At 42.9% G+C, this 14,740-nt stretch overlaps 1 protein-coding gene across 1 annotated transcript; it reads right to left on the minus strand.

Annotated features, from left to right (window-relative positions):
* Positions 1 to 808: 808 nt before the first annotated feature.
* MCM6 (minichromosome maintenance complex component 6) lies at positions 809 to 13,799 on the minus strand. The gene is made up of 17 exons (XM_036387218.2): positions 13,687 to 13,799; positions 12,675 to 12,821; positions 12,003 to 12,113; positions 11,204 to 11,453; positions 10,367 to 10,532; positions 10,113 to 10,258; positions 9,071 to 9,221; positions 8,530 to 8,671; positions 8,118 to 8,259; positions 7,873 to 7,980; positions 7,161 to 7,316; positions 5,995 to 6,123; positions 4,974 to 5,135; positions 3,781 to 3,916; positions 3,353 to 3,520; positions 2,397 to 2,536; positions 809 to 1,789 (listed from the first exon to the last, which is right to left on the minus strand). The coding sequence occupies exons 1-17, from the start codon at positions 13,797 to 13,799 to the stop codon at positions 1,676 to 1,678; spliced, it is 2,481 nt and encodes an 826-aa protein (XP_036243111.1). The 3' UTR covers positions 809 to 1,675.
* Positions 13,800 to 14,740: the final 941 nt, after the last annotated feature.

Below are 14,740 nucleotides of genomic sequence, written 5' to 3' on the forward strand. Positions count from 1 at the left end.
GCTGAAGACATCCCTCAACATTTGCTGTTACTCAAACTTTATACAGGGATTGTAATTTGTGTACTTTGACTCTATTTGATTCCCAGGTGATTTTTTTTCAGGAAGCCCTAAAGAGCTCACTATAACATTGTGCTGAGTGCTCTGAACAAGTTCCCTCCACTCTGATGTCTGAATAGCAAGTTTAAAAATTAACTTTACAGCACCACCTGGTGCTTACTTTCAGTAGAGCTGCATTAACTCAGAGAAAACCCCTTTCAGCCTACAGAACTGGGGAAAGAAGCAGAAAAAAAATACTTTCTCCTACATGAAGAATATTTATTTTCAAACTAAGATTGAGAGGAGGGGAGGGGGAAACATAATGAAGGCCAAACATCTTCCTATCTTTATTTTGAAAGTAAAGGAACAGTATAGAATAACATGGAAGTATTGTTGCAGGTGGGTGGCTATTTGTAATGAAATGTAGAATTTGCCAAAATGTGGTTTATGAAAGAAATGAGTGGAGAAGTTACTGCAGTAGTGCCCAGTGATGGGGTAGTGCTGATGACAAATATTTATTATTCCCTCTACTCCTTAAATAGAAGAGTTATTTTTAATGACATGCTTAGTTAGACCAAATGTAACTCTTGAAAGCTGGGAGAGATTAACAGGAAAAGAATACTGTCTTAAAAACCAGCTCCATTTCTGAGCCTCCCTCAGAAACAGTTATTTCACACTACTTCTAAATAAAATATGTAACTTTGATCTCTTTCATGCATTACAAATGTTTCTGAGGTGCTGGTATCCAGGAAACAAGACAAATATTCAGGTATTTTAAATTCTTAATAGATAATTTAATAACCCTCTAGTTTACAGTAAAAAAATTGAGAGTAGAAATTCAAGCAAAGTTATCTTATAGAAAGATCTTCAAACAGGTTTACAAATATAATCTTAAAAATCCCTCACAAATGGTGGCAGTTTTTAATTCACTTACAAGTCAAGACATTCATCAAGGTAGGGGTTTCTGCCCTGCTGACTTAAACCCTTGCTTTGGGCTTGGCTATTTACTATTTTCTACTTGATATATACAACAGGAGCCTGCACATCTTTAGTCCATCTAAAAAGAAAGAGAAGCAATCAGTTTCTCACTGTCTATTACAGAAAGTTTAAAAAACTTCTTAAAAAAGAGCATCACTCATCCAGGAAATCTGGTCTTCCTTAAGACATTAAACATTTAGATTACTGTTTTTTTCAGCCTCAAATGACAGGCATAGAAAACAGCAATCTCACATGTGAGTAAAAACAAACCCACCCCCAGACATTTAATCAGCTTTTATTTATGTTAATAAGAAAAACAGTAAAAACCTATAGCATAAAATGTCTACTAAATGTAAAATTAATCTTATTTAAAACAGAAACATCTACAAAGCTTGATGATGAAAAAAGCTATTGGATGATTCTTCTCTGCATCCAGATGATGGCACTGAAATTCAGAGCTAACAGTGGAACTAATACATGTGCGTGATGTCTTTAAAAGCCTTCCAGGTATGCTCAGTGTAAATGAGAAATCACATATTACTGACCACACTCTTGGCACAGTCATAGGAATTTAGGGAATTAGCCACACAGCAACCCCTGCAAGAAAAGAATGCATTTTCCAACTTGTAACCAGTGAGCTCTACAATGCCATTCTCAGCCCTCAGTCCTCCAGCAGATAGTTGGGGTTGACAACCAGGTATGGATCATCATCAAAAGTCTCCTCTTCCCTGGATCCTCTCAGTCCTGACTGGGACAGTTCGATCAGAATGTGGTCCTGCAACACACAAAGAGTTGTGTTAAAACAAGGGCAGAGATGTTTGTTTGTACTCTTTAAAAAGCATTTTTATATCGGTAGGACCCTAAGGACGCTCTAAGAGATTCTTAAAAACGGCATTCAGGGGAAATCACTTCTATGTTGTATCCTTTCTGGGATCTTTCCAGCCTAATGCTTTCCACTGGAATAGTTTTGTGTCTTTAAAAGTGAAAAGTAGTTTATTTTGTTATACTTTCTCCTCCAAAATGCCCTTGTATGCCTCTGACTTAAGGCTATCCATTGAATACAAGTGTTAATTGTATTTTTGTATCCTAATGTATAATTGCTGTAAAAAAACAGAAAAATATCACACTTCTATAGTGACACAGTATAGCACTTGGAACTTTTAGTTATACACATCTCTAATTTATTTCAGTGGTTTTTCCTGTAATTACTGTAGCAGGTGTTAAACAAAGAAGACATTTATACTGCATCAATCAATGGAAGAACAAAACAGACTTCTCCAAACAGGATTGTATTCTATTAAAAAGGAAACATTTTAATATATAAGTTACAACCCTATACAAGTCAAAACCCTTTTTCACTACCCACACATCTCTATACATACATAATGTGTAAGTCGGTGAATGACTCTCTCTATGATCTTCTTTTTATTAATTAGTTCTTCCTCAGATTCGATTTCAGATTCAATTTCCTTTAGATACCAATTAATAAGTTCACTCCTCTTTAGTGCTGCATCATCCTCTTCTGCAGAGAAAATAATTTCATTAACACAGCAGCAGTAAATTACCACTCAAACCATAGGAGAAAAGGATTTACATACTTTTAAAGATGTTTAGGAAAGGTCAGACTTAAGGGTTTTTTCCTAAAGCACCATATTTTGCACAGGAGGGTGCTGTGTCATGGTTTAATTGGAGATAATTAGATTGAGAATGGAAGCTTTCAGTTCTATGCTTTCAATTGGCTTCCAAATTCTTCAGCTTCAAGAAAAACCAGTCACAAGGACTAACACACCTTTCCTCTAAGTAAGGGCTAAAGAAAAAGCACTGTCACACAAAGCCAGGAGTCATCCATCCTTCCACATGCACTCACATTTGAACACACACTGTCATCTCCACACCCTTCCAAAAGCTTTGCAGCTTTAGTATCTGCCATGAGACAACTGCTGCATTTCACTGCAGGAGTAGCCTCATGGCAACTGAAATATTTTAGCTTCTGAAGAACTAATCCAGCCATTTGCTTAAGACAGGGGGTGATTGTTGGCATGCATTAAAGCTCCTGCTCCAGTTTTCATTGCTACAATGAGCCTCTCCTGGCTCTACTTGGCTGACATGCTGCTCAGCTCAATATGTTTTGATAAATGACTAAGGTAACAGAGCTAGAAACTCCAGGAAGTCCTATTTCCATCACCAGATATACTACTGTCATATGAGCATAGGTCTACGCATGACCTGATTAAGTTTGTTGTCTCAACAAGAGTGAAAATCCCATGTACAACAGCAAGAGATGCAGTAACAATTGCTCCCTGAAGTCAGGGTCTGCCTTCTTTGCAGAAATTCTTACCTTCCTCTGCTTTCCTGAGGTGCAGCACCAGGAGATTAGAAATGCGTCGGTACTCAGAGAAGCCCAGCCTGAGAGAAGCTTTGGGTGCAGCATCCTTGCTCACATCCTCAGAGTGGCCATTGATCCCATTCACAAGACCATTGACCCCAGCTGGAGCTTCTGCCTCACCTGTTTGGACACATGCTCACGTTTAAAGCTGTATCTGAAACATCTTTCAGCTATTTAATACTCTGAGCCACTGAAAAGCTTTTGGTGACCAAGCAGGTGAGTTGCTGAAAGAGGCTGAAGAAGCAAGAGAGTTAAGAGCAGGAGCCCAGATTTCTAGAGCACATTAGATGAGAAACTGAAGAGAAGCACATGCTCAATCAAGGTAAGCTGTAAAGACTGGAAGGACTTTCCTCGTTGAAAAATTTCTCTAAGTAATTTACCATTGACTCCATCTTGGTCCTCTTGATCCTCCATTTGCTGGTCATCGTCTTGGTCTAAATTGACATCAGGAGTCTCAACTCTAATGATGGACTTATTTAAAAGCCTGAAAGCTTCCTTCACATGTTTTGGGTGAACCTGAGGAAGATTTGAAAAAAACATAGGCACAGAGGTGCTTCTAGTTTTCAAACAGCTCCAGAGACTCATCTCTGATTTTAACAAAGGGATTTTCTACACATCTCAGCTGATTAATCCTAAGCAGTAAATACTCTGCAAATTAAATTCTATCCCACTACAAGTACTCCAAGGTCATGCAAGGTTATGGAGGGAAAAGCAGCCTGTATAATCTTTCAGGATTTAGCAATCATGTGGAGTCAATAAAATTTTTACTAAGCCAAAAACATTTGGGAGAAAGATCAGTGGAGCAAGAAACATGAAAGAAATGGGTCCAAACAGAGACAATATGAAAGAGAGATGTAATTAATGATACTCTCCTCCAGAACTGAAAAGCAAAAACTGGAAAAATCATCTGTAGCTGAGCCATAACCTAAAAGCTATCTGTTTCATTATAAGCTGAATTTAATTTCAAAGAACCCAAAGGGTGCCCTTACACAACCAGCGAGCAGGGTTCCATCCCTGCATGTGTCACATAGCCTCTAATCAACATTTCAAAAGGCCTGCTGGGGTTGAAAGCAAGGACTAGAGGGGCAGCAATCACACTACAGTTAACAGCCAGAACAATGTGCCTTTCAGCAGTGGTTGATGTGAGCAGGAGCTCAGATCACACATACAGCTACTCTTGGGGAGGTCCAGATACTTTGGTGAACTTTGGCTTTTCAGATTGCAAACGGAAGAGAGCCAAGAGACTACAAACTGAAAGATCAGGAAAGAAACTTCCAGCAGCCCTGGCTGGCAGTAGTTGGTGACTGCCATGATTTGACGGGTAGGAGGCTGCGTGTTGACACAGCTGTGATACAAAATCATGCAAGCTCTCAGTTTGGACCAGCTGACACCAGTTTTACAAGTCATCCCTTAAAACAGTTTCTGGCATATAGACTCAGACTGAGTACGACCACGACTCAAGCTCTCCTCCTCACCCACAGGACTATGTTCAAAATCACAGTCAAACAGCAAATGCACAACTCCCACACAATTCCATGAACATTTACCCAGACCTCCATCACACCCCTGGTACCTCATCACAGCAGTGCATGCGGGCCATGGCCTCAGACAGGCGGATCATGCTCTCCAGCTGCCTCACTGTGATCCTCCAGGATGACTTGGTCACTCCGGAGCCATCGCGCTGCCGCAGCCGCTTGTACTGCTCCACTATGAAGTCCTCAGACTCCTTGGATATCTGTGTGCCATCAAACAGAGTGCCAGGAGTTCCAGTGCTCAGGGTATTAAAGCTTTTTCTTCTTGCATTAGATTGGCAGCGTACAGCCTTTGCTGTACTGGCTGCTGCTTTTATCTGAAATATTCTATGCTATACACATACTCTATGGAAGTATAATGGCAACCACATTATGTTGAAATTATGTTGTAATAATGATTAAACCTATCAATGACAATGAAATTACAGTAAGTACATAGCTGCATTAATTATTTTACAGCAGGTTTTTTTAACAATGTCTCTCTTCTACTGACTTGTTTCCAGACATAATTCATGTCTGTCCCTATTAGACTGTTCTGTTTATAGACCTATGAAAAATCCAACACACAACCCTTCCAAGCTGCTACTTGGATAGACCCCAAAAAAATCTGTAGTTAGACCAGTTTGCCATGTTCTGTATTTTACCAAAAAGCAAAGAAATAGAGGCACAATACCCTTTTAAAATAAAGACACACAAACTGATTAAGCAGTAAGTCAATAAACTACAAAAAACTCTGCAGCAGCCATGTTGAATAACCCATACCTGTTAGGTATGAGAAGGCCATGAAGTCATCCCTCAATTATTCTAGACAAAGATTAAGGACTGCCATGGACTGTAACAGTCTCAGCTGGGCTGACTGGGTTTCTGGAGTTTAGGAGCACCAGGTTCCAAAATACACTCTGTTTCTAGGTAATAACCTGAGTTTATGGCTCCTTCCTTGAGAAAACGCTACCCCAAGTGTCTTGGTGTTTGCTGGAGAAAAACCTACTGCAGAGTGATTGTTCCTTTGGACCTCTTCAGACAGAACAACTGTTCCCCAGTTCACTTAAAAAGTAAAATTACCTTTGGTTTAAACTGTCTTGCAAACAGCAGATACCTTCGGATATCATCCAATGAATAGACACGGTCAACAGACTCCTCCACTCTGGAGTGCAGATCCACGATGCGCCGGGCAATGGCGTAATCTATCACCTGGGACATTGGGCTGAGTCAGCATCACGTGCACAGCACCAGCCAAAGAGCAAAACAACACTTCTATTCTTCCTTCCCATTGCCCCTGTTTACTTGTAATCCTCATGGCACAGCTGCCTCTTTCCAGGAGACAAACTCTCTGCCAGGAGGTCCAGGAGAATGTCCTGGGGGTTTTAATACAAGGAAACATGGGGATAGAGGAGGGATAAAAGGCAGTTTTAGGATTTATAACCTCTTGGAACTCTCCTGGGTTACAAGTTAGACAGAGAACAGGCAGAAAGCAGCACTTTGCAGCGTGGGAACTTCCTTCCTTTTCAGCCTGCTGTCTCTCTCACCAGTCCCTTCTCAATTAGACAATCACTCTGAGCGGAACAGTGGCTGAACCAACATTAATCTCTGGATCTCATGCATTCCCAAGGCAAATGCCACATAGACAGGTGGCAGCAGTCTCAGCCTTAGTGACCAGCCATTTGTAAAAATGACTAATGGTTTAAAGTTTGCAGGTCAAACCACTACACGATGAAAAGGCAGCATCCTTGTATTCAGCAGAGTATGTTAAAATTTGTACTGCCAGCTTTTAGCTGCACAGACAGAGCAGAAAAGCAGGAGCAAGACATTCTCATGAGATTTGCTTCACTCAAAATTGCAGAGGGCCACCAAGATGGTCAGAGGGCAGCAGAACATGATGTATGAGAGGCTAGAGGAGCAAGGTCTGTTCAGCCTGAAAGGAAATCAACTGCTTTACTGGCCTGCATAGATGTGATGAAGCCAAATAGTCCTTGGATAAGAGGCAACCCACATGAACTGAACCATGAGAAATTCTGATTAGATATAAAAGTTATTATTTTTGAACACATGAGAGTTGTCATACATTGCAGGGGCCTGGAGAGACTGCAGAATCTCCATCCTTGGAGATACTCAAAACTCACCAGGTCAAGTCTTGGCAAACTGTTCTCAATGATCCGAGTGCAAGGTTAGACTAGAGACCTCCAGGGATCTTTTCTGACACAAACTATTCTAAAATTCCTTAAAATTACCTCATTACACTCATCCACAAGGATGAAGAAGAGATCAAAGCGGGACATGATGGGAGCTGACAGGTTGATATTTTGTTTCAGTGACTTGGATCTGTCATAGCGGCCACCAACTGGGTTTGCTGCAGCCAAAATGGAGGTCCTGGCATTCAGAGTAGCCTGACAGTGGGAAAAAAGAAATTTAAAAGATCTCTATCTGTGACCACTTCCTAAACCAACTCATGGCAACCCAAATGGGTTAGCTTAACACCTTTTAGGAGTCCAATGCAGGTATTACAACAATCACCCCTCAAAATCACCCAAAATCCACCAACAAGCCCTTTCTAACCAGGTCTCTGCCCCGAGACACAGTTTGATGATCAATATTGAAACACTGCCACACTCTTGCCAATAATACTGAAACAAGCCCTGAAAATTGCTTTTCACAAGATCCTGTTTTTCTACAAACACACACCATTCTGTAACCTTTTTTGGGGTTACTTCAAGGTTAGGCTTTTCCCATTTTCTGTTTCTTGTTCACTACTTTTTAACTCTCAGTAACATTTCTGACCTTCTTTGGGTATGTGCCACAAAAACTTTGCAACAAGTGATCTCTGTCCTGCCACAGTGAGGCAGCTGCAGAGGTTACATGAAGATTTGGCAAGTGAAGCCACATCAGTACACATAACAAAGTCAGGTGATGCTACAGACTACACAGAGGAGTAGTGCAAGCTACCTTCACTCCAGCTTTGGTAATGGATATTGTCTGCTGTTCCATTGCCTCATGAATGGCTACTTGATCCCGCACCTCCATCTTGTCAAACTCATCAATGCAACAAACACCCTGCAGCAGGAAAATGAAAATAAGTGACCCAGAATCAATCACTTATGTAACAAGCATCACTAAGACAATTTAGGGCTCTCTGCCATCAATCAAACTCATTCTAGGGATGAAGGAACCTCTCCCCTTCCTAGACTCACGTTGTCTGCCAGCATCAGTGCTCCAGCCTCAATGACAAATTCATGGGACTCCTCATCTTTCACCACAGCCGCTGTCAGACCCGCGGCACTGGAGGCTTTGCCACTGGTGTACACAGCACGGGGACTGAACTCATCCACATGCCTGTGGAAAAGAGGAATAAAACCTCCAGTGTTTCATCTACCTCTGATAATTTTAAATGTGCAATTAACTTGTATTTTTAATAGTCAACATCCTTTGAAAATATTTGGCAATTTGTGTGTTGAGTTTGTTTTAGCCCTGCTCAAATACTTCACTCACATCCACACAATCTCTGGAAATATTCTCAAATATTTTACTTCCCTTTCCTACAGTTAACACAGAAAAAGGCACAGTGCACATTGGACAATAGTTAAAGGTGGGTTTTAATCTTACTTTAGGAACTGACTCTTGGCTGTACTTGGATCACCAACAACACAAACATTGATGTCCCCACGCAAGGAAGTGCCTTCTGAAGTGGTCTTGGGAACTCCTCCAAAGAGCATCAGCAGGACCCCGCGTTTTACTTCATCATTACCTGCCCCAGAAAAGACATTTAACTAAACATCCAAAAAACCACCACAATTTTCCTATTTAAAAAAAACCTCCACCCCGCCAGAATTTTAGAGCATTTGGACACTTCTGCTCAGAAATCACCTATTTGCTAAGCATCCACTAAAACCTGTAGGGTTCAGTAGCAGAACACCTGACATCAAACCCAACCTTCTACATTGGGCTTGCAGGCCATAATGATTAAACACCACAAAAACTCAAAAAATAAATTTTCCTCTTCTAGCACAACCAGTGCTGAGGGGGAGTTTGTGGTAGCTGGCACAGGGCTTTCAACCTTTCCCATAAACTACAGATACAGCAAAAGGAATTAATTAATTTATGTAAGTGAAATCTTCCCTCTCTAAGGCCACAAATGGATTCTTACCGTGGATAGTAGGGAAGAGGCTGGTGCACAGATTATGGTAGAGGTTCTTATCTTGGCTCATTTCAAAAACCTTTTCCCACTCTTTCACAGACATTTGGTTTTTAATGCTTTCTGCAGTCTGTTCTTCATCTCGGAGCTCTTTTCCACCAAACTAAAACAAGGAAATAAAACAGCATTAAAAGTAGTAACAGAGTCACTAATGAATGTGAGCACTGCAGACAGGTCACAAAAACTTGCTCTGAAATCTAGATGGGAGGAACACATTCTGAAAAGCTGCCCTTAGGCTGAGTAACTTCATTACCTTATACCTTTAAAAACCAATACCCAATTTCCTAGCAGGCAAAATCAATGGTGTAACTTTAGTTAGTGAGAAAATCCCAAGTGACTTGCTTGTACAGAGATTAAAAAAAAAAGAGTAAAACCAATATGACTTCCATTGACTAAAACTGTCTTTGTAAGCATTCTTACATTAACTGGAACTTCCAAGGTCTTTTGATGCTCTGAAATGGGGGCCAGAAACAACTACTCCCAGAATATACCAGATGCTCTTTTTATCCTATGTGATGGTGATGCTGTTAGCAGAATGATAGATTACAGCACCACACCATGCCAAAACCCAGATGTACTTAGTATTAGTCACATTGCAGTAACATCCCAAGATGTCACTTGATAAACCAGAGAGAACAAAAAGGATCCCTGTCTTTCCTGTGACAAAATGCAGCTATAGGATTTCCTGGAAGAAAAGGAAATGCTGCAGAAATGGATGAAAGCTGAATGGAAATACATGTGCCAGTTAGCTGTTTAGAACAAACTGTAACACTGGCAAATAATCACATCTGTGAAAAATGCTACGAGCAACAAAGACAAGAAAATAACTTCGCTACGTAGATTCAATGAGAATATAAAGACAGTCAAACCAACATAGAAAGGTGGCACACACGCACACTTAAAGCTTTACCCATTCCTGCTCCCTAATTTGAGGGAAAACCATACAGAACAGAAATCACCAGCACCTTTCAATCTCCAGTCTCTGCAGACTCACCCGTGGATTTGTGGGTGCCACATAACATGCCAGAAAGACGAGTTTATAGGAGAGCTCCCGGACACCGAGGGCGCGCAGCCCCCGGATGCCTTCGGTTTCGTAGCCCTCTGTCCCCGTCACCCGCGAGCCGGTTTCTGCACGTAACCCTGCCAGGGAAACGGGAGTCAGGACAGCGGCTCCCAGCACGGGAAGGACACCCCATGGAGGTCAATGGTCCCACCCCACGAAGGACACCCCATGGAGTAGCAGCAAACCTGGTGTGGCGAGCTGGGACACGTCAGGCACGACGATCAGTGAGCCGGTGAAGTCACATTTGTCACCCGCCTGGGCGGATTCCACGGCCTCTGCGCGCAGGATCACCTCCAGGCTGCGCGGGATGCTGCCGCGCGGCAGCTCGCCCTGCGTCTCCTGGATGCGCACCTGGCACGGAGAGAAACTCCAACACTGAGCACCTCACCAGATCTGAAACTGCTTCCAAAGCTACACTGCTAACAGATGTGTTAAACAGCATCTGACTGCTGCTATCCCTGTCAATCCCTCTCACTCTACAACACACAATCAAAAATCCCTTCACTAATCAGCTTCTAAGGAGTCTTGGAGCAGCTTAGAGGATGTACAAGGGCCACAGTGACAATTCTGAAAGGTAACCTGAAAATTTCAGTTAATGTGGCTGACATAAAATAGAGTTGTGGGATGTGAAGTGGTGAGATTTGTCAGAGTAAATCAACCTGGAAGAGCAAGACACTGCAGATACCCATAAGCACCTCTTTTCATACTTGTATAAAGCAGCTACACGTGATGTGCTGGCAACACGAAACTAACTCTGGCTTGAATATGTGGAGTTTCGGGGGCTTATTTAGACAATAAATGTCACACAAAAAAACTAATAATTTCCTGTTTCCTTAGGTTTACCTAAGTCTTCCAGAGATAGGAAGAAACCTTTTGCATAAATTGCAGTGCCTTTCCTTAGGTTTTTTCTTGACATTGACAGAACAATTAACCATCTTCGATGTGTAGAAGTACAAATAACATCTTCCAACTACCACAGGAACATTACTGGGTGTCATCACCCCCCAACATCACCCCTGTACCTTTTGGAAATCAACAAATCTTGATTTGTTTGTGTCCAGCAGGAATCTCCTTCTGTTGGCACAGACTGGGTTTCTGCAGATGTTTGGCTGGGTGTATTTGAACTGCTGCTCCACATCTTTGATCACTGTCTGGCAGTCAAGGCACAGGAAGGTTCCACTGACCAGCTCGGGATGGACGGGGTGGGTACGAACCACCTGCCCGCTGATGCGCAGCAGGGACCCAATTCTTGCTGAAGTCAGTTCTCGAATTCTGTTTACAGCAGAAATTCACAAGGATTAAATTACTGAGTTGACAATTTTAGGCCCAGGGTACTAAGATATAATACAGTGTAACTCTGACTAAACAGCTGCTGTAACAAACAAAAGAAACAAACTTACTACAATATATTCTCATTCTCATTTATGATTTTACATAAACTTTTAGATTAATACTAAAGGTCAAAGTTACTAATACTAAATACTAATACTAAATACTAATACTAAATACTAATACTAAATACTAATACTAAAGGCAAAAGTTAGATCGCTGGTACTTCAAAAGTCACACAGGCTAGTTTTTTTTTTAACTAGAGAAGTTACACTTGTTTGTGACATATGACGAATTTAACTATCTGAGTGTGAATTACAAATGAAAAACTGAGTTAAAAAATCTCCTGCACAAGATCAGGAAACTTTGTCACAACTGTACTGGCCAACTACACATTTCACACTACATAACCAAAACATTTTCAGCATGCTTTGACATGTTTCGCCCTGGTAGTAAAACAGCACAAGTTTCTGGAATTAATAATCATCTTACTTGTGTCTGGTAGGCAGGTCCTGGAATGCAACATAAAAATCCTTGTTTGCAGGAACATTTCCGTGGTCTCTGGCAAAAGCCTTTGTTGCTCGACACAGGTATGGATAAACCCTGAAATATGGGAAAAAAAGTTCAAATTTTAGAGAAGGTTTTAAAATGCCTTCTCTGCTTTAGATTACATTAAAGGCTTGTAACAGATTTCCAGGTTCTGGCTTTTAATTCTATATTGTATAACCCAAAAAAACCACTCCAGATATGCTAATGTGAGATCACTGCATAATAATGTTATTTGTACTATTGTTTGAAAATAGACTTTTTAGTGTCTCATTTTATGACACTTTTATCCTTATGTTAAGAAATATATCTTTAAAATAAGTGACCAAATCAATAAAACATCACCAGAGCAGGGAATTTTAGAGTTTATTCTGTATTGTCATACTGACCACCTACTTCTTTACCACAATAAATGCAAATTATCTGGTTAACTCATGGTTTCCAGAGAGGAATCCACTAAGAAAAGCTTTTAGACAGTAAAAAAAAAACTTAAATAGAAATGTTTTCAGGATGCAGAAAGAAGATAAGCCTCTTATTTTTTTACATAAAAGCAAGACATTATGGGCCTGAGACTCTAGCAGAGCTCAGCTTTACCTGAAAAAAAATTCTACATTTCACCTGTAAAATTCCTCCTGAATAGTGGTAGAGAGCTGCTGATTGAACTGCTCCAAATCTGCAAAGCTGACGATCAGTGTGTTCCGCTCTGGCCGGATCAGTTCTTCAGCATCTCGCAGGTACTTGACCTCCCCATCACTGTTCTGGAACCTGAAAGTGATTCGGGAGAACAGTTTCAGAGTCACACACCAGGCAGCAACTGAATACTTCTGAGTTCAGGAGAAAAGACAGTGGAAAGGATCACTCACATTCAGGCATCCCACAGTCCCTTGCAAAGCCCTTTTCCAACAGTATTTCTTCTTCTACCCCCTTGCTACATCTGCTCTATTCACACCCTAGCACAGACACACCGGATTTACATTTCATATAGCAGTAGAGTTGTCCCAATGCCAGATAAAATTTTGTTTAAGGTTTAACAATGACTCTGCACCAGCAAACAACGTTTTGTTTCCTCTGGGTGATGCTAATGGTTTCATTATTTGAGGCGGATGGGCCCCTCAGGAGGCAAAACGCAGGGAGACAGATATATTAACGTCTAATACCCAAGCCGTGGAACGCGTTTTTACCACAGCTGTGACAAAACTTTGTTAAAATGGACCAAATACACCTTTAAAAAATCATATAATTATAGAACGGTTTAGTTTAAAAGGGATTTTAAGATAATCTCGTTTCGACCCCCTGCCATGGCAGGGACACCTTCCACTAGACAAGGCTGCCCAAAGCCACATCCAACCTTAGACAGTTCCAGGACCTCCCAAGTTCTCTGGGAGCGTTTCCGCGGAAACTCTCCGAGAAGGGTTTTGCCTACCACGAGAGCACCGTGCTGCCTTCCTACAGATTCCTCCCGGCGGGGCCTGAGACCACAGCCGAGCTTTTCCAGCTGAACGCCAAGGGCAGGGGGCACCAGGCCCTGACAGGATCTCGCCAAATGGCGGCCCCTCCGTGAGGCGCTGCCGGCCCGCCACCCGCTGCCGACACCGTCCGCCCGCCGCCAGGCCCGGCGCCCGGCACTCACTCCTCTAGGAAGTCCAAGAACAACTTCTGGCACTTCTCGGCCACTTCATCGCGGACCTGCTGGTGCTGCGGCGCCGCGCCCGCGCCCCCCACGGCCGCCACTGCCAGATCCATCCCGATCGCTGCCGCTGCCCCGGCCCGACCCCACAGCGGTTCGCGCCACGCCGCGTACCACGTGGGCCGCGCGTCCGCCGCGCCGGCCAATCGGCGCCCGCTGTGCCGCAGAGCCCCGCCCGCCACGGCCGTTTTCGCGCCAAAGGCGAGGGGCGGGCAGGGCTGAGGGTGGACTCTGAGGAGGCGGCCGGGGCAGCGGCCGGGCAGCGGCCGGCACCAGCGTCCCGCCCCGAGCTGCGCCGCCAGGGACAGCGAACGGGGCCGGTCCTGGGCTTGTCAGCGACCTGCTCACTGCTGCGGGTGGCTTAGAGCTGTGCCAGAGCAGTACAATCCTTCCCATTAAGAAACAGAGGCATAGAATGCTAAGAGGCTGTAAGGGACCTTAAAGATCATCTAGTCCCAACCCACCTCCCACTCGACCGTGGAGCTCAGGGGCTTATATCCAGCCTGGTCTTGAACCCTGTCAGGGATGAGGAATCCACAACCCCCCTGAGCAGCCTCTTCCACTGTCTCACCATGCTCACAGTGAAGAATTTCTTCCTAGTATCTCACTTAAATTCCCCTTTCCCAATGCATGTCCATTCCCCTTGTCCTGTCACTACAGTTCTTGACAAAGAGTCTTCCCTGTAGCCCCTTAAAATACTGGAAGGTTGCTATGAGTTCTCCACACAACCTTCTTTTCTCCAGGCTAAACATCCCCAACTTTCTCAGCCTGTCTTTGCAGGTGAGGAGCTCCATTCCTTTTATCAACTCTTGTAGACTTGCTCCAACAGTTTCATGTCCTTCTTATGCTGGGGATGCCAGAACCATAGGCCTGGAGGTGTCAGCTATGGGCAGCTTCAGCACAGTAGCTGCAGTGAAGCTTCCACACAACATTGCTTTCCCCACAAAGAAATCAGCTATGGTGGCTGGAGTTAAAATTACTGTGGTGTGGCCAGGGC

Source organism: Molothrus ater, chromosome 7 (assembly GCF_012460135.2).
Source record: "Molothrus ater isolate BHLD 08-10-18 breed brown headed cowbird chromosome 7, BPBGC_Mater_1.1, whole genome shotgun sequence".
Taxonomy (NCBI): Eukaryota; Metazoa; Chordata; class Aves; order Passeriformes; family Icteridae; genus Molothrus; species Molothrus ater.

Bases quoted from the DNA above. Each gene is read 5' to 3' on its own strand.
- MCM6 (XM_036387218.2), bottom strand. From the start codon at position 13,799: ATGGATCTGGCAGTGGCGGCCGTGGGGGGCGCGGGCGCGGCGCCGCAG. The intron at 11,454-12,002 runs GTAAGATGATTA...TGCTGTAAACAG, and splicing joins GACCTGCCTACCAGACACAA to AATTCGAGAACTGACTTCAG. The intron at 10,259-10,366 runs GTTTGCTGCTAC...TTTCCCTGGCAG, and splicing joins GTCCCAGCTCGCCACACCAG to GGTTACGTGCAGAAACCGGC.